Below are 22487 nucleotides of genomic sequence, written 5' to 3' on the forward strand. Positions count from 1 at the left end.
AGCTAGCCATATAGCAATTTTTAAACGATAGCTGGTTTAAATAAAACTACCCAGCAGGTTGGGCAAACATTTAACCCAACCGCTGGGTTAAAACAACCCAATTGCTGGGTTAAAACAACCCAATTGCTGGGTTTGTCCATTTTCAACCCAACTTGGGTTGTTTTTAACCCAGCATTTTTTAGAGTGTATTTTATATCGTTTTTTATTACATATTGCCTACATTTAAGCTCATTTAACAAACATTAGAGGTATAAATTAAACATTTAGAGGTAATTCAAGTATAATTGACTCTGTTGTCTCGTAATGGCGCTGGATCTCGTGCCGGAGCTTGTATAATCTTGGGTTATTTTTTCTACCCAATTTCTGGGTCATTTTCGCAGTGTTTGGGTAGTGTTTGTGTTACCCAGCTCCTGTGTCAAATGAAACAACCCAGTGTTTGGGTAGTTTTTGTGCTTTGTGAACTTCAAACACAAAACTACCCAAACACTGGGTTGAACTTAAACCAATCATCCAACCTACAATATTAAATATTTAGAAAGTTTGAAATGTCTTATTTGTCTTCACAGAGTCATCAATCATCAGGAATCCCCAAAAAGATGCAATGCAAAACATGCATCAGACTTTTAAAGGACAAAGATAATCTCATCTTTCCTGTCGTCTTCAGCTCATGATGAACGAGTCCACATTCGCTCTGAATCTCTCCGGTTTAATCAACGGGACAGATGCGCCGGTCTCTGGCCCCGTCACCTGGAGGACAGCCATGATCACTCTCATAACCGTTCCACTCTCCATCATCACCATCATAGGCAATGTCCTGGTCATGATCTCCTTTCGGGTCAACCCACTCCTGAGGACAGTGAGCAACTACTTCCTCTTAAGCTTGGCCGTGGCTGACGTCATTTTGGGCGCCATCTCGATGAACCTCTACACTACCTACATCCTGATTGGCCAGTGGACTTTAGGAAACCTAGCCTGTGATGTGTGGTTGGCTGTGGACTATGTGGCAAGCAATGCCTCTGTTATGAACCTGCTGGCCATTAGTGTCGACCGCTACCTCTCTGTCACGCGACCTCTGACCTATCGAGCAACTAGAACACCCAGGCGAGCCGCGGTGCTGATTACTCTAGCGTGGACCGTCTCGTTTGTGCTTTGGGCTCCAGCCATTTTGTTCTGGCAGTATATAGTAGGTGAACGGACCGTTCCAGAATGCCAGTGCTCAGTCCAGTTCCTGTCTCAGCCTGTGATCACATTTGGAACAGCCATCGCTGCATTTTACCTGCCAGTCAGTGTTATGGTTGCGTTATACTGGCGGGTGTATCGCGAGACGGAGAAACGCTCTCAGCAGCTAGCTGGACTGATGGCATCACAGGGAGGACGCACTGGAAACGCATCTCAGGTGGGGTTTACATTAAAGGGATTGTCCATTATTTTAAATTTTAGTGGGTATAAAGCCCCGCACATGACATGCGAAAATAAAAACAGATATATTATTTTAGTTATCTCATGCCTATACTATAAGAAATGCTGGGTTGTTACAACCCAAATTTGGGTCAAATGTAACGGACGTAGGCTGGTAAGAGCTGTGCGTGTAAATCTCACTCCCCTAAATTCAAGAGGCGCTCAAGCGACTGACACTAGAGACTGTAGTCTTTATCCTCCTTGTTAGAGCGCCCACCTCCCATGCAGACGGGCCCGGGTTCGAGTCATGCTTTAAGCGGGCGGTGCGAACTGGAGGGGCTACACAAATATGGACAAACCCAACAGCTGGCTATTTGACCCAAGTTAGGGTTGAAATAATCCAGTTTATTTTTTAGAGTGAATGGTGTAATATTTGATTAAAAAAAAAAAAGGGAATGATTTATTACAACATGGCCATGATTTACTTAAAATGAGGGAACAAATTAATAAGTTGTGGGAATGGAATTCATTAATTCATTAAAAAAAACATTTGTGTATAAAATAAAACTTTTGCTTATTTGCTAATGCATTTTGCTTAAAGAGAAAGATAACAAATTTCACATTTTTATTTCTGATAAATGTGTAATTTGAGCACATTAGCATACAGTCCACCTTGAAGCTAACAAACATGGACTAGAAGTCACAAAATGGCCATTATAGAAAGACGGTATTATTATGAATGGGAGAAAGTGCAACGCGCAATATGGCAGAATAAGGGCTCGTTCACACAGAACACGTCTTTGTATCTAAAAATGCAAGACGCAGCACTCAGGAATGGTTTTTAAAAAAGCGCAGCACAGAACACTAGGGTCTCAAGACCAGGGTTGCCAGTTTTTCCACAACAAAACCCGCCCAATTGCTTCTCAAAACTAGCCCAATGGCATTTCAGGGGGTCCCACGGTAAAAATCGCATTCCGGGGGATAAAATCCACGTTTTTGTTTTTTCCCTGTTGAAAAAGCAGCATATATGCTGGTATGGTTTTGAAGCTGGTATGCTGGTTTGAGCTGGTTTATGCTGGTCCTAAAATGGTCCTATGCTGGTTTGAGCTGGACCAGCTTAGGACCAGCATAGGACCAGCTTAGGACCAGCTTAGGACCAGCTTAGGACCAGCATGGACCAGCATGGACCAGCATGGACCAGCATTGGACCAGCTTAGGACCAGCATGAACCAGCATTGGACCAGCTTAGGACCAGCATGAACCAGCATAGGATCATCTTAGGACCAGCATGAACCAGCATAGGACCAGCTTAGGACCAGCTTAGGACCAGTTTAGGACCAGTTTAGGACCAGCATGGACCAGCATGGACCAGCATGGACCAGCATGGACCAGCATAGGACCATCTTAGGACCAGCATGAACCAGCATAGGACCAGCATTGGACCATTTTAGGACCAGCATGGACCAGCACGGAGTAGCATTGGACCAGCATAAGACCAGTATAAACCAGCTCAAACCAGCATACCAGCTTCAAAACCTTACCAGCATATGCTGGTTTTTTTCAACGGGGGGCTCCCCTGGTAAAATTTGCATTCCAGGGACTAAATATCACATTATTTTGGGTCCATTCAACCCATGGACATGAAAAATAACCCGCGGCAACAGTGTAAAAGTAGCCAAATTCCGCAGGAAAACCGTGAACTTGGCAACACTGCTCAAGACACACTTTCGAGATGTGATGCAAAAGCTTGCAATGCTTGCCCCACCTCCGAGTTCTTCTGATTGGTCCACTGTTTTGGAACTGACATTGAGCCACGCTGCGTGTAAAAGTTTAATTTTTTTTTAACTTGACACGGCAGCTTAAAAACGCGGCGCTCATGTGCGAGGCACTGCAAAAGATGGTCATGCACGTTGGACTAGCGCGTGTTTGCATAGAAAAACAAAACAAAGTAGCGCATTGAAATAGAAAAACGTGTTCTGTGTGAACAGCCCCTAAGTCCCGCCTTCTAAATAAGAGCCAATCGCTGATTGGTAAAGTCATCGCATCACTGTAGCGGCCATTAGAAGCTCCGCACTTAGGACTGTGCATGCGCATTTGCTTGATCCAGCCTGAAAAATGTCGTTCTTTGTCATGATTCGAGCGTTTAGAAACAAAATTTATGAGACATTTGTTGTCAGATTTCATTGGTGATTTCAAATATGAAATTTAATCGAAAGCTTGACAATCAGCTTTGGAGAATTTGACGTTTCCCCATTCAAAGAGATAGGAGCTCCACTTTCATGCCTGAGAGGAGTTTCAAAGATGGCCGCAGAGTGAAATGACTTGCCTCAAGGGACTTTGAAACGACTCATTTGGATTTAATGTGGTGTTTAAATAAACTTTTGTTAAAATCGTACCAATTGAAGTGAGCTAACAAATGAAATTCATATGGATGAAAGAGCAAAGATGTTAAATTTTTTGTCATAATTTATGTCTCCCAGAGATCTTGTCACAGCAATTCTCGCAGTGTTGAAGATGTCAGACCACAAACAGACCAGAAGCAGCACAGGAAGGAACAAAGGACCATCTGTCCCACCATCACCCAACGAACAGCAGCGTGGTGGAAGAAACGAAGGGAGAGGGATGAGATGACCAACTCATACACAACATACAGCCATCCACAGATGGACACGGACAACATTTCTCCAAGAACAGACGACAATAAAAAATACATTCCTCTTGTTCGAGTGGATAAGACCGCGGGCAATAACCAATCCATGCGGAGCTGTCAGTCAGGAAGTCAGAATTCGCTTAATATGAGTCCTGTAACCACAAGTGCTGCTCAACCTTCTACTCTATCACTGACCACAGGCCAACAGGGCCGGAAAGCCCGGACCTCGTGTCTGATCAGGGAGAAGAAAGCGGCCCGGACCCTCAGTGCCATTCTCCTGGCTTTCATTGTAACATGGACACCCTATAACATCATGGTCCTAGTGTCCACTTTCTGTGACGACTGCGTTCCCGAGGGGCTGTGGCAGCTGGGATACTGGCTTTGCTACGTCAACAGCACAGTCAACCCTGTCTGCTACGCGCTCTGTAACAAGCACTTCCGGGTCACGTTCAAAGCACTGCTGCTCTGTAAATGGAAGGAGCATAAGAAGGGGATCAGGTGGACCCCAACAGGAAACGGCTGATTACATCACGGCATTCATTAAACGTTGGATTTTTCTATTCATGACATCAGTGGATCAGCACTGGTTGACCAGTCATGAGTTCAGGGACAAACACTGATCTTTATTAGGATGCCAGAGAGCATGTGGGCTTGAAAAGATCCTAGAGATCAAGGTTGTGCAGCAAATATATGAAGTTCGGTTTGTGTAATCACGTCTTGGCAGGGCATGTAGCAGTTTTCAGGTTTGAATGGCCTAACCTTGACGTATTGAAAATACAAATGTAGCATTTGGGTATGTGTTTATCAAGTAAACAGATTTATACTAGAGCAGTAGAAATTAAATTAGCAGTGAGAGTAGTGTGACATGCAAAACTTTTTTCTAATTCTGTGAAAAAATTATTATTCATTATGACCAGTGTTGCGGGTAACGGAAGTTATGTAATCAGATTACCTTTATTAAGCAATTAGTACAGTAATGCATTACTTTTAAAGGTGACCTATTATGCCCCTTTTCACAAGATTTAATATATGTCTCAAGTGTCCCCAGAATGTGACTGTGAAGTTTCAGATTTATTATACCATGTTTTAACTGCCAATTTTGGGTGGGAGAAAAAAAATTTGCTGATTTGGTGTGTGTACCTTTAAATGCAAATGAGGTCATGCTCCGCCCTCAAGCTCACGTTCCAAATACACTGAGGCATAAACAATACAGGGGAAGCTCACACAGCAAATATAACTCTCGAAATGAATCATTACAAACTGTTCGTGATGCAGCATATCAGATCACGTAGGTATGGGATATATTTTGTGGATGTTTGCTAACATTCAATTCTGAATGGTTTTGATAGCATGTTGCACGGCTAACGCGGCTAAAGCTACACACTGTTGGAGAGACTCAATAAGAATGAAGATGCATTTATGAATTATACAGACTGTAAGCGTTTTCAGGTTAAAAATTAAAGTAACGACATGGCTCTTGCCTCCGTGAATACAGTAAGAAACAATGATAACTTTAGCCACATTTAACAGTAGATTAGCAACGTGTTAACAAAACACATTCAGAAAGACAATTTGCAAACATCACGAAATATATACGAAATTGGATCATGAACAGTTGGTATTGTTCAATCTTTTGACAATCAACTTCTGTGCAAATGCAAACCTAGATTAAATATGTTAAATTGCACACAATCTCACTTTACTAACCATTGTCTTTGCTGCTGACTTTCGATGATCCAATTCAGCCATACCAAGCAAAAATGACTTTGGATAAACATCACATTTGTGTTCCTTTTTTGCTGAAATAAGTGTTAACTTTCTTCTTCTGTGATCCAGAATGGCAGCACAGCTGAAAGGTTTGTTTGAGCTGCGCCCTCTACTGTACAGGCGTGAATTTGCATTTCCTTTTCATTTTTGGTGTGAAAGGGCCTTTTCATTTGCCAAAAGTAATGCAACTCATTACTTTCCATGGAAAGTAACTAAGTAATGCAATTAGTTACCTTTTTTATGGAGTAACACAATATTGTAATGGATTACTTTTGAAAGTATCTTTCCCCAACACTGGTCATGACATTATATAAGTTGTTAAAATTTTTAAGCTAAAAAAAAAAAAATATTTAAAAAATATATATTCTCTTATCTCATGCATGTGGATGTTTCACTGGGTCTTTGTGGATCTCAGAGGTGTAGTACTTTATATACACTGATACATTGCAGTACACAGTCTTTATTTACTGTGCTGGTAGTGGTCATAAAAAATAATTAAGATTATTTCTCTGTTACATGTATGTTTATTATGGAAAGGCCAATATGAAAAATGTAAATAAAAAAGAGAAAAATACAGCATTTACATTCAATACCAAATACAAACTGACATGATTTACCAAAAAACAAATACAAAAACGATACAGTACTCACGATAATTCAATATGGTTAGTCAACGATAATAGATATTGGTTATATCACATACAAAATTCTACTATGAAAGATAACCCGCCTTATGAGAGTGTTTTTGTGGGATTAAAATGGATTAATAAGTGAATCCAGAAAATGTAGCAAAAACATGATGATATATAATGAAATTAAAATGCAGCACCATCTTCTGGTTTTTGAATCTGAACCTTGGCACAATTACTTCCTGAAAGAACAACTTACAAGAAATAATTATATACACAACAAAGATAAACAGATACATTTCTTATACAAATGAATATTTAAATACATAACATCCTTAAAGGATTAAGCCATATGATCTCTCTATGTAAACAAATGTATCTTGAGTGAGCATTAAAGAAAAAAAATATATATTTGGCAATGCATAAACGGGTGTTTAATCATCTGAACCATTGGCCCTAACATGAAGGAATGTGGAAATACTGCACATAATGCATGAAGTGTATATAATCCATTTCAAACGTGTCCTCGGTGCACTCTTTAATTTCAAACACTGCTCATGATGTGTAACAGTCATAGCAAAATAAAAACCAAAAACAATGGTGACGTTAGGGGCAATGATTTCTCTTCCTGCTTCTCCATTATTCAGGAAAGTCTCACAACAGTTTAAATGCGTTTCTGCGTGGACATCAGGGTTGCACGTTCTTCAAGGTAGACTGTTGTCACGGTTACTCCGTCACTCCATTGCGGCGTTCTGGCTCTGATAAATCGAGGCCTTGTCCTTCAGAAGAGCCAGACACAGATGGCAACTCCAGCTTCCTGTAAACATAATTAAACCAAAATACTGATCATCAGCACCAATCGTACAACTATAACTAATGCCAACTTAAACAAGCAATAATAAGACTATTTTGAATATGTACACACACTGGAGATTTGAGAACTTTTCAAATATTTTTGGTCTATTTTTTATGCAATTCTATTGTAGTGCATTACAAGACATTGAATAAAGTCAGTAGTGTGCATGAAAAATTATTAAATTATAATTATATAAACTTCAATCTAAAAACAAAATGCTATTCTCTTATCTCATTTAAGAGACATTTTATTTCAAATGTTTTACTGGGTCTTTGTGGATTTCAGAGCTATATGACGGCTGCTCGCTCAAGTCAACTAAACATTACTCGATGAGAAGAGGCTTGGTTGGTTGTAGAAAAGTGAAACATGCAAGTTTCTTTTGAAACATGCAAGTAGTAGCTTAACGTTAGCCACTTTACATGTTTACATGCACCCTCATAATGTGATTATAATGACATTTAGGTAATTTTGCGATTAAACTTTATCTTATGAAAATGAAATACTTAGATCATATTGATGCAATTAAGCTCATAATTGGAAAATATGTGGCGTATGACAAACTTAATTGCAATAAACACTTTAATCGCATCTATTCCACTGTTAACCAAAGTGAGCATGTGCTTGTGACGTACACAGATGACGTTATAATGCACAGATTCGTAAACATAGTGGTAAAGAAGGCATCACATTTTTGGGGTGCTTAAAGGGATAGTTCACCCAAAAATGAAAATTTACTCACCCTCAAGCCATCCTAGGTGTATATGACTTTCAGACGAGCACAATCAGAGTTATATTAAAAAATATCATGGCTCTTCCAAGCTTTACAATGGGAGGTGAGATTTTGAAGCCCTAAAAAAAGCACATCCATCTATCATAAAAGTAATTCAGGGGGTTAATAAAGGCCTTCTGAAGCAAAGCGAAGCATTTTTGTAAGAAAAATATCCATATTTACAACTTTATAAACTAAAATAACCAGCTTCCGTGAAACATTCGTATGCAAGTCGCCTCTCGCAGTTCAAACAAATAGGGCTGGGCAACAAACTCGAGCTCCTCTTCTCTTATATCAAAATCCTACGACATTTCTGTTTAAAAATTCTCGTTTTAGACTTCTAATCCGTGACCGGTGTTTTATTTTGCTCTGTCCTCTGCGCTTCCACCTTCGTCACACGTAAATATGGATATTTTTCTTACAAAAACCCATCGCTCTGCTTCAGAAGGCCTTTATTAACACTAGAGCCATATGGATTACTTTTGCGATAGATGGATGCACTTTCTTGGACTTCAAAATCATGAGTGCCATTCACTACCATAATAAAGCTTGGAAGAGCCAGGATATTTTTTAATACACACCTAGGATGTGTCTTGAGGGTGTGTAAATGTAATAATTTTCATTTTTGGGTGAAGTATCCCTTTAAGAAACCCCTTTCAACGTTGACAACGTAGTGACACATGAATAAAATGTAGTATATTAATGGTCGAATACATCGAAATGGATACATTTTAGGCGTGTAAAAGGAAAAAATCCAATACATACATAGAAATATGTTTTGCATTTGATGCGAGTATATTTAAACAGTGGCCAGTAACACACTTACTGTATGTGAGTTCATTTGTGCTGTGCATTTGGATATGTGGATAATGGCAGTAAAAATAAACAATTCTTAGGTAATAATCAGAATAATGAAAATTGCATGTAAACGGGAGTGAGGAGGTTTGCTTGTGTCATGAACACATCTTACTCTGATTATTGTGTAAATAAATAAATCACATTATCAGTGCACATGTAAACATAGTCAATGATAAAAGTAATTGCTTGTACCTTCTGGAGGGTCTGACATGGGAGGGCTGAGGCAGTACATGTGATATCCTCTGTCACAGTCATCACAGAACAGAAGCTGATCCTGGGAAAGAGGATTTAAACACATTAACAGATTTTTCTTTGTGTAAGGGGTTTGTTTGAGTGATAATGTGAGGAGACTCACGTCATTCTCAGATGTGCCACAAACATTGCAGCACTTGCACTCAATGCACTGCCAGCGGTAAGTCTTCACAGCTGCCATCATCACGGCAGTGAACTGCAGGCACGAAGGATGTCCTTATGAGGGATGAGAGAAAAAGGCCAGTTATGTGCATATCTGAGAATAGAGGTTTTGAGTCGGTTTTGTGCCTTGTGTGTCATACCTGAACGTCCACAGTCAGAGCAGGACACCAGCTCTTCAGACTGGCCTGTTTTCTGGTTCATGTTGGAGTCACCCAGGCAGAAGTCGCAATAGTCATTGGGTAATGCCAGGCCATTTGGTCCTTTTTTAGGGGCTGTAATAAAACAGAGGATCAGATCAACTGTTGTCCTTCTTTCATTAATGTTTTGACTGGCAGGACTATCCAAATCGAAGCTGCAATCCATGTGGTTGTAACAAACGTGGCAAATATTTGTTATGTCATATACAATATCCTTAAGTCACAAGGATCTAACAATATCTAACTCGTAAATAAAACTATAAAAGGTGTGGCTCAAACTTAAAGAATAGTACTTCTCGTACTTGTTAAATCCATCAAATTGATAATGCACAAGTGATGCATCAGAACCATACTTTAACAAGTCATTTTTCTCACAGGCCCTGGTTACACCTGGTATTAAAGGTGCCCTAGATTATGTTTTTAAAATATGTAATATAAGTCTAAGGTGTCCCCTGAATGTGTCTGTGAAGTTTCATCACATTTTTTTTTATTAATTTTTTTAACTGCCTATTTTGGGGCATCATTATAAACACGCCGATTTTATGCTGCAGCCCCTTTAAATCCCGTGGTCCACGCCCACAGAGCTCGTGCTTGCCTTGAACAGTGCCTTAAAGTTCACACAGCTAATATAACCCTCAAAATGGATCTTTACAAAGTGTTCGTCATGCATGCGGCATGCATGCGTCGCATTATGTGAGTATTGTAAACTGTTATATTGTTTACATTGATAGTGCTCCGTGGCTAACGGCTAATACTACTCTGTTGGAGAGATTTATAAAGAATGAAGTTGTGTTTATGCATTATACAGACTGCAAGTGTTTAAAAATGAAAATAGCGATGACTCTCTTGTCTCCGTGAATACAGTAATAACCGATGGTAACTTTAACCACATTTAACAGTACATTAGCAACATGCTAACGAAACATTTAGAAAGACAATTTACAAATATCACTAAAAATATAATGTAATCATGGATCATGTCAGTTATTATTGCTCCATCTGCCATTTTTTGCTGTTGTTCTTGCTTGCTTACCTAGTCTGATGATTCAGCTGTGCACAGATCCAGACGTTAATACTGGCTGCCCTTGTGTAATGCCTTGAACATGGGCTGGCATATGCAAATATTGGGGGCGTACATATTAATGATCCCGACTGTTACGTAACAGTCGGTGTTATGTTGAGATTCGCCTGTTCTTCGGAGGTATTTTAAACAAATGAGATTTATATAAAAAGGACGAAACAATGGAGTTTGAGACTCACTGTATGTCATTTCCATGTACTGAACTCTTGTTATTTAACAATGCCAAGAAAAATTCAATTTTTCATTCAAGGGCACCTTTAAAATGTGTTTTGGTCGATCGGATCACAAATAGACACGTACCCGTTTATACCTGGTGTTTTAATCTGTCTCTTTTGTCCACTTTCAAACACTTCTGCCTTTTTTTTAACAAAATAAGCTTGCACAATTTAGATATAATGTCAGTAGACAGACTTCAGTGGCTGTTCGAACACATTCGACCATATGAGTGTTTATACAGCGAAAGCATTCCGGTCGAATGTGTTTTCAACTACCTCTGGAAGTGTTTGAAAGGGGACAAGCTCAAAACATTTTACACCCCGTTTACACCTGTATTTATTGTCGTCCATTTGTGATCCGATTGACCAAAATGCATCTTAATACCAGGTGGAAACAGAGCCACAAACTGTGCATCTTGTGTAGTCATCATGAATGAATGAACACTCACTCTTGGGTTCCTCTGGTGGTGCAGGTGTGTGAATCTCAGGTTCTTCTTTGTCTTCTCCCTCCTCATCAGCCAGGTGAGAGTGAGTGTAGTGGTAACTCAAGCCTGGTCTGTTCTTATAGCGTTTCCCACATACTATTAAAAAGAAAAAGGATTGAAATTAAAACAGAAGTGTAAAAAAAAAAACATGCAAAACGGGATTTTCATTGTGCTTTCAATGTAACTTTCACAACCAAAGCTCCCTCTCCAGATGACCAAACCGATCGACCAAACCAAAAGCTGCAAACATGAACCACTCAGAATTCAACTGTCATGATACTGACATCAAAACCATGAACGTGATCGTTCATAGTGAGTTGTCAGCAACTTCATGAACAATAGCAGTACACAGAGGTGAGCCAAAAACAGATTTACATAGACTACTGTTCAAAAGTTTGGGGTCAGTAAAATCTTTGAATGTTTTTGAAAGAAAGCTTGCATTTATTCGATCAAAAATACAGAAAAAGGTAATACTGTGAAATGCATTATGTTTTAGTATGTTTTGAAATATAACTTATTCCTGTGATGTCAAAGTATGAATTTTCAACTGACATTACTTCATTTATCAGTGTCACATTCCGATTTGTTGCTAAAGAAACATTTCTTATTATTATCAATGTTAACATTTTTTTGTGGAAACCAGGATGCCTTTTTTTCAGAATTATGTGAGGAATAGTATTTATTTGAAATAGAAATCTTTTGTAACATAATAAATGTCTTTACTGTCACTTTTAAACAGTTTAATGTGTCCTTGCTGAAGAGTATTTCTTTCTTTCCATAAATAAATAAAATCTTACTAAGCCCACACCTTTGATAGGCCTTAAATTTACCACAGTAAAATCATCCAATTTAATTGGTTGAAATGGAGTGAAAAGGTCACATAAAATTTAATTGTTGTAAGATGCTATTGTTGTAAATGCTTAACAAAAAAACAACTCAAACATGTTGAAACTCACTGTCACAAGCATATGGTTTGTCTCGATCTTCCTGGGCAGCTGCAGCAGCTTCCAGTTTCTTTTTTCCATTCCCAACTCCTCGACCCTGGCAAATTAAAATGACATTTTCATAACAATATTCCTCCAAGCCATCGTATGACCAGTAACATAGGCACAATTACATGGTTACCAACAACATTCAATTAAGCAACAGCAGACCAGGCATGTTACCTTAGACTTCCCTTTTCCTCGTCTTTTTGGAGTTTCCTCTTCGAAATCTTCATCGTCCAGATCATCCAAGTAGTCTTCTGGCTCAAGGATTCTCTGAGAATAACAGGAAACAATCAGGCCATGCATTCATATAAGAAAATCTATCAGTGATGAGCCTAGATTAGAGGCCGTATTGAAAAGCCCTGCTATGTACCTTCCTGATGCGTGTGGAGCCGCTGTGGCTGCTGGCCGTGCTGGTTCCAGTGATCTCAGCCAGACTGGTTTCTTCCTCAGGTGGTCTGAGCTCTGTGGTCACTCTTTTGTCCAGCGGCTCTCCCTTCAGCAAGGCTTCCAGACTGCTGCCATCCAATGGGCCCAACACATCTTTTTTCAGTCCCAGCTCCAGCTCAGCTTTGGAAAGATGCCTTTCTTTAATCACTTAGTTATGATCTGTGGTCTAATTTTATTTGTTCTGACTTATATACCTCAATCTATTGTGTCTAAACTTTTTAAAATCATGCAACGCCTGACCTATGAAATAAGTCCAATATATTTTATTGGTTACACTTTATTTTCAGTGCTGTAGTTACATTGTAATTACTGAAATAAGGACTCAGTACTATTAAAACTACATGCACTTACTATAGAGTTACAGTTAGGGTTAAGGCTTGGTTTAGGGTTAGTTACTTGTACATACTATAGTAATAACAGTAAATTATGCATAATTACATGTAGTAACGTGTAACAACGGCACTGTAAAATAAAGAGTTAACATTTTTTTTAATGGAATGGTAAATGGTTTATTGAAACTTTACAAAAAAAAGAAGAAACTTGCATGCATTTCTGTTGAGTATCATATTTATTACATCAGGCTTTTATGACTAATATGATATGGGAGAATATGGAGCTCATACTTAAATGAATAGTTCACCCAAAAATGAAAATTATCCCATGATTTACTCACCCTCAAGCCATTATAGGTATTATATATGACTATCTTCTCTCAGATGAACACAATCTGAGTTATATTTAAAAATATCCTGGCTCTTCCAAGCTTTATAATGGTAGAGAACAGGGGATCACATTTTGAAGCCCCAAAAATGCATCCATCCATTCTAAAAATAATCCATATGACTCCAGGGGGTTAATAAAGGCCTTCTGAAGAGAAGCGATGGGGTTTTGTAAGAAATATATCCATATTTAAAACTTTTTTAACTAAAATAGCTAGCTATATACGAGTTTTTCCACGAAACCAGTACGATTTGAGTCCCTCTGACCTTTTTCAGTGTATTTAATCTATTGGGTCACCAAAATATATTTTTAAAAGCTTTTTGTATGAATTGAAATGTCTCCTTTAATAATGTTTAAAAACATTTTATCTTCATATTAGAAATTATTTTGTTTTTTTCAGTTGACACCATCTATTTTGTCACGTCCCTCGAGGCCTTCTATGAAAATGTACTTGGGATATGAATAATAAAAAGTCATTCATTTTGGCTTTCCCATAAATATCCATCTTTGCTTTTTTAATGTTTTTTCATGATTATTCATTAAAATCACATTATTTAGCTCCGTACCTCAGTAACCCCTCAACCCCGTTACACAAACCATTCTCCCCCTATAAAAATACTTATGTGACATCATAGAAGTCTTCTGAACAACACTGTGAGCAGACACAGGCAAGTTAGCACCTTCTTTAATAATTATAACTAAATTATGTGTGAAATTGTGTTTGTCGATCTTAACGACTCAACCCCGTTACATCAATTAAAGATAAAAAACTATTACTTGTGAAAATTATCTTTGTTATTTCAACTTTATTCATGATTTCTTAATATCATGCATGCCATGCGCTCTCCAATTATTCACTAGATTTAGAGCAGTGGCCAAAAATCTCAACCCCGTCACACCTACATTTTTATTATTATTTTTTTGTTAAGTTGAATTCTGTCTGAAATGTTCAGAGCTATCATAAGAATACTGATTTTAGTTCAAATTCTGAAAAATTATGAGGTTGCTGTCACAGAAAGTGCCCATTTCAGGCTTTAGTTGCAAAAGTGTGAGATTTTATGAAACTTTTATATTTGCAATTGCTGAATTAGTGTGAGGGACATCTGATTAATAGAAAAATGTTGATTTGATCACAAATACATTTTATAATAATATTCAGAGAGCTCCCATAGTGTCCATAACTTAAAATAATGACCAATAATAACAGGGATTTGATGCCTGAGATGGGAAAATATGTTTTTCTGGAAGTTAAACATGTCATTAATGTTGTGGGGTGCTCAGAAAAGCAATACATTTTGATAAAAAAAAAATCGAAAAATGTTTAAGTCCAAATCGTACCGGTTTCATGGAATGACTCATATATATACACAGTATATATTGCAGATTATGTTCGTCTGAAAGAAGATAGTCATATACAGTTAGAATGGCTTGAGGGTGAGTAAATCATAGGATAATTTTCATTTTTGGCTGAACTATCCCACCATTTTATACAGAGACCCAAACTGTCAAATTTACATGCCTAAAAAAGTAAGATTAATCAATGAGGTCTTTATAATCAGTTGCTTCAATCTGTCTGCAACATGTTTTTCATCAGAAGTTTAGAGGCCTACAACAAGAAATACCAGCTTTGAGAGGAGGAAAAACCAGCGCGGGGTCTTCTGGTGGATGAGCTCTTCTTTTCTTCCTCCAGCGCCGGGCGGGATACGTGTACAGCTGTCCTGGTGCGGTACCTGAAGCGGTAATCATAAATTCTGTACGTTATTATCAGTAGGACAGATTGAGAATAAAATCAGCATAAATGGGCTGATGCCAAACCTGCACTCCTGTGTCTCTTCTCCATCCAAATGTAGCAGTTGCTTTGAGCGACTCCGGTCTGGGAGTCCAGGAAGGGCATGAGGATGCTCCTCTCGGCACACAGCCGGGCGTTATAACTGTGACACTGCTCCAAAGCATCTTTATAGTACTGTTCTCCAAGGCTTCAGTCCATTCACAAAGAGAGAATACCATCATATGTAAGTTTCTACAAAGCATGTGACTGTTTAAATCACTTTTGATTAGTTAAATCTTAGTTTTGGGAATATAACAGAGTATTTTTATATTACATATCGTGCGTCACAACGTGCAAACAATGGACATCAATGGACTCCAATGTGGTGTATTCATTTTTGCCAGTAACAAAAAAGGAAAGACAATTTAATAGACATTTCTTAAAAAGTTAAAAAGCAACAAAAAGCAAACTAAAAAGTGACTAGCTAGTGTAATTGATTATAAAAGCAGACACATGGCTGTAGCGCGCTTTGATGTCACAGAAAACGATGAATGAATGAGGTGCAGGTTAGCTAACCAAACACCACCGCGATACTTCAACCTGACTTTAGTATATAAAACCACCCCAATTCAGTGATAAGTGAAGAATATCATACGGAGATTCATTCAAAGAGTTTAAAAACTACATGTACTCACACTTTAACGATATTCTCCACGGCAGTCGCCATTGTTTTGCTGTAGTGGGCTGTTGTTGTCTTCACTGCGCATGCGCACTGGGTCCTTTTTTTAACCGTCGCTACGTTCTCATCTTTAAATTAAAGATTTTTTTAAAGAATTAAAGATTAAAGATTTAATCCGTTATATCAGATGTAAACTAACCAGAATGTTTTTTTTCGTTTACAAAATAATTTAAAATACAACTGAAATACAAACTCTGCGATGGGCGTGGTTACGTTCTTACATCTTCCGTCCGCACCGCCGCCATTTATATTTCACCGCCATTTTACATCAACCCTGCAGAGATTAGATTACGAAGATGACGGCTCAAATGGAAAATCAACTTTGCAAGCTGTTTGTCGGCGGTCTTAACGTCCAAACTACCGATGACGGACTGCGAGAGCATTTCGAGCAGTTCGGGAAGCTCACGGACTGCGTGGTGGTGCAGAACCAGCAGCTGAAACGCTCGCGTTGCTTCGGTTTCGTGACCTACTCGAGCCCGGAGGAGGCAGACGCGGCCATGGCGGCCCGACCTCATGTTCTGGACGGCAACAACGTCGAGCTGAAGAGGGCCGTCGCGCGGGAAGATGCAGGAAAGCCCGAGGCTCTCGCAAAAGTGAAGAAAATATTCATCGGCGGTCTTAAAGACGATATCGAGGAGGATCATCTCCTCGACTGCTTCTCGCAGTTCGGTGCGGTGGAGAAGGCGGAGGTGATCACAGACAAAGAGACCGGCAAGAAGCGCGGCTTCGGCTTTGTTTATTTTGAGGACAACGATTCGGCCGATAAAGCAGTGGTGCTCAAGTATCACATTATTAACGGGCATAAAGTGGAGGTGAAGAAAGCCCTGACCAAGCAGGAGATGCAGGCTGCTGGTAGTCGCGGTGGCCGCGGCGGCCGAGGAGGCGGACGGGGGATGGGCAGACCGCAGAACGGCTACGGCGGGCGCGGCGGCGGATACGGCAACTACGGCGGCGGCGGCGGCTATGGGGGCAATGACGGCTATGGAGGCGGATACGGTGGCGGGTATGGGGGAGGCTACGGGGACCAAATGGAGGGCTACGGCGGTGGTAACGGCTACAATGACTTTGGCAGCGGCTATGGCCAGCAGTCCTCTGGCTATGGCCCAATGAAAGGTAATTACTCGGGCAGAAGCAACGCTCCTTACTCCCGAGGTGGTGGTGGTGGTGGTTACGGCAGGGGGGGTTACGGAGGCTCGTATTAGGAGCGTTTATTAGGTCTGATAGCTCCTTCCCCAGCCCACATCACAGTTTTGACCACACATTATCTTCAGCCTTAGATTTAGCCACCTTAATGTGGCTTGGCATTGACTGAATCACTCAAGCTCCATTCTGGAGGTCACAACTTATCCAGCCTAGCAAATCATAGGTAGGGTTCACCTATCCGACTTTGCTCAACATCTTACAGCTACTACTACACATCCTTTTGCTCTCTTCCCTGAAGTACCTAGGGATAATTTTTTTCAGCAAGACATAGGACTACTACTCTGGATCTCTACTTATTATAAGACTGGCCAGTGGTGGCTGGCGCAGGCTACCTGTTTCTCACACGTTTTTTTGTGCATTGGGATTAAGTTAAGATTAGTATTTTTGCTTGTTAGTGTTGGCATGTTTTTCTCCTTTTAGTATATGTATTGTATCTTTATTGTGTCTTTGTTTTATTTTTTTCAAGACGTATTTAAATCTGGTTTTAATTTGGAGCCAATCGCAGTGAAACCCCCCTGTAGAGATTCAAGATTTCATTGGTTGGCTGCAGGCGCTATTTGCATATCATGTGATCTATAGAGTGCAAGTCTGGTTCTCTTAGTGAAATACTATTAATTTTTCTTTAATAAGTGGAATTTGTGGTGAAAAACTACAATAACCATGATTCTGTAAAAAAAAAAAAAAAAAAAAAAAAAATCTAATTTTACTTTTTGTAAAAACACTTTACTCCCATGAAGCATGGCGAATGAAGTAATAGTCGCTCTCAAACTACTTAAATATTGTGTGTGAATATAAAAATATTGTTTGTGCACACTCAAATTTAAATCAATAGTTTCAGATCATTTTTAATTTTTCATTCGCAATTCTTCTTGGGATTGTAGTTCTTTTCCCTCATTGAAGGAGTTCCAAATACTATTTTCTTTAAATCAAAGTTTGTAATGGTTGTAATTTGGTTCGTTCATGGTTTTTAATGTTTAAACAGACTTTTTTTTTTGTTGTTATTTAAAAAAAAAAAAAAAAAATTGGAAATGTTTCCAGAAATAAGGCCACTAAAAAAAGTATGCACTCGAAAGACTTGCTGCAGAGTCTGTTGCCAACCAATGAAACATTCAACTTTTATTTAATTAGGCTCGATGGCAACTGGAAGTTGTTCGTCCTAACATAAGAAACGTGTTGGAATAAACAAACTTCTGTGGCGTCTCAAGTTAAATGGACTAGTTTCAGTTTCAAATGTTCAGGCTTACTTAAAAACCCCCTCAATATCCGTTAATATAGTGACTCTTAACGTGTGTCTCCCAATTAGTGTCATTTGTTAAATAGTTAATTCTGAAAATATTGTCATTGGTGTTACAGTGAACCTTTTTGACGGGACTCTGAAGACAGATTTGAGTTGTTTTTCTACAGTTGAATCATTTAGTATCATTCAGTAAAGGACTTAAATGTTCTTGTCTCATTGTATTACTGCTTCAACGGAATAACCTATTGAATATTCATTGTTTATTTCAGATACAACTGAACTGTATGTACTTCTGTTAATAAAAACCATTACTCCGTAGCCATTATGGTTCTTGACAAGCTGAGATTTATTGGGTGGTTTTGACTATATATATATCTATATATGAGGCCCGTTTAGTGATTTGTCTTTCCAACTAGGTAAGACTAAAACTGGAGGCGTACCCTTTGTCTTTATCAGACATTGGCTCTAGTGCTCCATATTTTAATGACATTTCTTTGCATCAGACATGTGGGGATGTTAATATTTTCCCAACCATATGTTGTCTTTATTCTTAAAATATGTTTAGAGCTTTGTTCCAATACTTTTAGTGATCAAATAAGATGGATCTATACCTTAGCTGTGTCCACTACTACGTCATTGGATTCTCCAGGGGTACTCCAGAGATGTAGAAACCCAGCTGAAAATCCATAGGATAATCGCACCAGGTTTGTAGAAATACTTTATACACAAGACATTACATCAGGTGTGTCTTTAACATACTTTGGATCCACCTGGAAGAAAATCAGGTATTTGTGAGTCGTTAACGTAAAGCGTGCATGCAAAATTTCCTAAATACTAGCTGTGAATAGCGTTAACTTGCGGTGATCATGTAACATAGAGGAAAAGTGGCAATTAGAACATGCTCTGTAGTTCAATGTGTGTGACGCTGTGGTGATTGTGGTCTATGTAGTTATGTCTTAATCCAATATTTTAGCCGATTTCCAGTTTAAGGTCAAACCGGAGAATGGAGCTTATAGTTCCTGTATACTTGATGCATTAGTTCCAGATATTAATGACATCAAATGCAAAGGAGATCAGCATTTATTAAGCAAGGTTTGTGCTTTCAGTTATTTACTTTACATCTTATCAATCCCCCTCCCCTCCTCATCTCGGTGTTTTGCTCGTGTTTTGTCCTTCTACATTTCTGGGACTCTTAAGTGGACAGTGGATATTGTTCATAATTCAGTGAGACTAGTGAAGATTCAAGTGAGATCTGCTACTCTCATTCTTAAAGCACACCTCCTACATAGACCCTCCTTAAAGGCACAGTGTGTAAATCTGATGGGGTTGTGTCATAGATTGACTGTAGACAGACATGTTTCAGGACACTGTTTGTTGACTTGACGCTTACGTGCATCTGCATCTGTCTTCTTTTTCCACAGAGGGTATGCAATGGAAGGATTTAAATAAAATCTCACTTCCACCTGCGGCCGCTTGATGAACCTCTGCTGTGGCTGTGAATCCAGTTGCTCTGAAATGTTGAGGAAGAACTCCGTCAGTCAGTTTGGTGAGCAAGTTTGAAAAATGAATTATATGTACATGATATGACAGTCACACCAATTATGTTTACATGTTTTCCCTCTCTCCTTTTTGCAGTCTTGCGGAGTTTGCATATGAATGCATATGCATGCTAGATTCCTGTGGACCTCTTAAGAGGCAGGATGCCTATGGTAAGAGTCTGTAACTTGACGACAGATGTAATCATACGACACTTTGAGGTCAAACTTTATCATAATGTATCATAATGACTCCGTTGCTGTGTCTGAAATGGCTTGTAAGAATGCTGGAGCTGGCGCAGAATCAATGTCACGGTCACATAGTTTTGTCCTACATGTAGCTTATTTACAATAAAATGACAGCCAGTATTGTTTTATGTATATAATTGTTATATACATAAATGTTATATACATTTGTGCCAGCTTTGTGGTTTCATCAGATTTATATTAATTTGGTATCCTAATTGGTTCATAATCATTAAACTAATCAATTTAAAAAAAAAAAAACTGCCAACAAGAATAAAGTCATTAATGTGAGCATTATTGTATGTACTTGCACTAAATATGATTTTTAGTATCTTGAACTCTCCCTTCTAAGCAGCTTTTTTACACTATTACAAGAGATGAAAATGCGCTTATTGCCCTCATCCGACTGTTTAGATGAATTCATTAAAGAAAATAATACCTTCTCTCGTTAAATTCTGAAATAATATTCAACCAAGGCTTTTTCTCATTACTTTTTCCTTCTTTAAAATTAGGTAGTATTGGCAGCAACTAGGAAATGGTGATGCATGGTTGTTTTAATAAAGGTAGTTTTAGGTTTCGTGTCAGAAAAAAATAATAGCCTACATTTAGTGTGTAATAATGACAGCAATCATATTCTTAAATTGTTGACCCTGTTTTGACTTAAAGGGTTAGTTCACCCAAAAAAGAAATTTGTCAATTACTCACCCTGTCGTTTCACACCCATAAGACCTTCGTTCATCTTCAGAACACAAATTAAGATATTTTTAATGAAGTCTGAGAGGTTTCTGTGCCTCCATTGACAGCCTACGCAACTACCACTTTCAAGGCCCAGAAAGGTGGTAAAGACGACACTAAAATATTCCATGCGGTTTTAATTTTATGAAGCGATGCAAATGCTTTGTTTGTGCCAAAATATTAATCTCCAACTCTCATTCATGCAACATCTGCTCTCCCATCAACACAACACGTGTTGTCATGCTCTCCTGAACGCGCGTTGGAGATTTATATTTTGTAAATAAAGTGGTAAATTGTGGTTTTTGCGCAAACAAAACATTCATAAAATTGAGGTTAAGCAAATGGCGTCACATGGATTACTTTTATAATGTCTTTACCTTTCTGGAGCTTGAAAGTGGTAGTTGCGTAGGCTGTCAATGGAGGGACAAAACTCTCAGATTTCATCAAAAAGATCTTTGTGTTTCGAAGTTTGGAATGACGTGAGGGTAAGAGTAATTTTAATTTTTGGGTAAATTACCCCTTTAAATGGAGCAAATGGAGTCGCCATCTTATCAATGTGCTGACAAAAAAAAGTGTGCATTATGCAAATGTTACAAACCTACATGGATTCATGCAGAAAGTAAGACTGGAATTACTGCCGTCTTGTTTCAGGCAGTTCAGAATCGTTTTTTCCTTTAGGGAGACAATAACTCCATTTATCTGTACTTTGATCTTATAAACTTCAAAGTGCAGATCTTTTATATTCACAAACTGCTATGAAACTACACAAAAGGTAATATCTGAAAACGCATAATAGGGGCACTTGAAGTCAAGAGGGTATAGATTGCAACAGAAAAACAATTTATGCTTGGATGTAGTACATTTCTGCTCTTATCTTTTGTTTAAATCTGTTATGCTCTTAACTGGGAAATGTTGTCTTGTCTTTACAGGCCTGGTGCCAAGATGATGCCATGATAACAGTACCGGGAGGGCGGCTTCATTCGGATGCTTTGACTGCAGTTGAATCTAATGCAATAAGTGATTGGAAAACATGGGCATATGAACAGGAATGAACCTGGCATTTAATGTGTTATATGAATTCAATAAAAAAGTGAACTGAATAAATTCCGAGTCTGTTATTAAAGGTTGAATACAACAAAGTGTTGTCTTAAAGGAACACTCCACCTTTTTTTTTTTTTGAAAATGGGTTCATTTTCCAACTACCCTAGAGTTAAACAGTTTTACCGTTTTCGAATCCATTCAGCCAATCTCCAGGTCTGGCGGTACCACTTTTAGCATAGCTTAGCATAGTTCATTGAATCTGATTAGACCGTTAGCATCTCGCTCAAATGACCAAAGAGTTTTGATATTTTTCCCTATTTAAAACTTGACTCTTCTGTAGTTGCATCATGTACTAAGACTGACGGAAAATGAAAAGTTGTGATTTTCTAGGCCGGTATGGCTAGGAACTATACTCTCATTTCGGCGTAATAATCAAGGAACTTTGTTGCTGTACCATGAGTGCAGCAGGCGCAATGATATTACGCAGCGTCTCTCACAAATGTCTCCA

General features: G+C 38.7%; 3 protein-coding genes across 4 annotated transcripts; 2 read left to right on the forward strand and 1 right to left on the reverse strand.

The window, feature by feature from the left end:
- Positions 1-375: 375 nt before the first annotated feature.
- On the forward strand, positions 376-5084 carry chrm1a (cholinergic receptor, muscarinic 1a). The gene is made up of 2 exons (XM_048175602.1): positions 376-1396; positions 3879-5084. The coding sequence occupies exons 1-2, from the start codon at positions 668-670 to the stop codon at positions 4569-4571; spliced, it is 1422 nt and encodes a 473-aa protein (XP_048031559.1). The 5' UTR covers positions 376-667; the 3' UTR covers positions 4572-5084.
- Positions 5085-6319: 1235 nt separating this feature from the next.
- dpf2l (D4, zinc and double PHD fingers family 2, like) lies at positions 6320-16213 on the reverse strand. Of its 2 annotated transcripts, XM_048175702.1 has the most exons (11): positions 15939-16213; positions 15291-15451; positions 15098-15205; positions 12679-12875; positions 12486-12578; positions 12276-12360; positions 11284-11415; positions 9482-9613; positions 9283-9395; positions 9120-9201; positions 6320-7261 (listed from the first exon to the last, which is right to left on the reverse strand). In XM_048175702.1, exons 1-11 carry the CDS (start codon positions 15968-15970, stop codon positions 7179-7181), a joined length of 1218 nt encoding a protein of 405 aa, XP_048031659.1. In that variant the 5' UTR covers positions 15971-16213; the 3' UTR covers positions 6320-7178. The 2 variants fall into 2 exon arrangements, with proteins under 2 accessions (XP_048031659.1, XP_048031658.1); XM_048175701.1 differs by having other exon boundaries at positions 9120-9395.
- hnrnpa0a (heterogeneous nuclear ribonucleoprotein A0a) lies at positions 16211-22038 on the forward strand. Its single transcript, XM_048175704.1, has 4 exons — positions 16211-17095; positions 19844-19968; positions 20058-20131; positions 21868-22038. Exons 1-2 carry the CDS (start codon positions 16279-16281, stop codon positions 19897-19899), a joined length of 873 nt encoding a protein of 290 aa, XP_048031661.1. The 5' UTR covers positions 16211-16278; the 3' UTR covers positions 19900-19968; positions 20058-20131; positions 21868-22038.
- Positions 22039-22487: the final 449 nt, after the last annotated feature.

The sequence above is a fragment of the Megalobrama amblycephala genome, linkage group LG23 (assembly GCF_018812025.1).
Source record: "Megalobrama amblycephala isolate DHTTF-2021 linkage group LG23, ASM1881202v1, whole genome shotgun sequence".
NCBI classification, from domain to species: domain Eukaryota; kingdom Metazoa; phylum Chordata; class Actinopteri; order Cypriniformes; family Xenocyprididae; genus Megalobrama; species Megalobrama amblycephala.

Excerpts from the sequence above, each read along its gene's own strand:
- chrm1a (XM_048175602.1), top strand. The coding sequence starts at position 668 with ATGATGAACGAGTCCACATTCGCTCTGAATCTCTCCGGTTTAATCAAC. Across the intron at positions 1,397-3,878 it reads GCACTGGAAACGCATCTCAG|AGATCTTGTCACAGCAATTC; the intron begins GTGGGGTTTACA and ends TATGTCTCCCAG.
- dpf2l (XM_048175701.1), bottom strand. The coding sequence starts at position 15,970 with ATGGCGACTGCCGTGGAGAATATCGTTAAAGT. Across the intron at positions 15,452-15,938 it reads GTGGAGAATATCGTTAAAGT|CCTTGGAGAACAGTACTATA; the intron begins GTGAGTACATGT and ends AATGGACTGAAG. Across the intron at positions 12,579-12,678 it reads GCTCCACACGCATCAGGAAG|AGAATCCTTGAGCCAGAAGA; the intron begins GTACATAGCAGG and ends TGTTATTCTCAG.
- hnrnpa0a (XM_048175704.1), top strand. The coding sequence starts at position 16,279 with ATGACGGCTCAAATGGAAAATCAACTTTGCAAGCTGTTTGTCGGCGGT. Across the intron at positions 17,096-19,843 it reads TGGCTATGGCCCAATGAAAG|AGGGTATGCAATGGAAGGAT; the intron begins GTAATTACTCGG and ends CTTTTTCCACAG.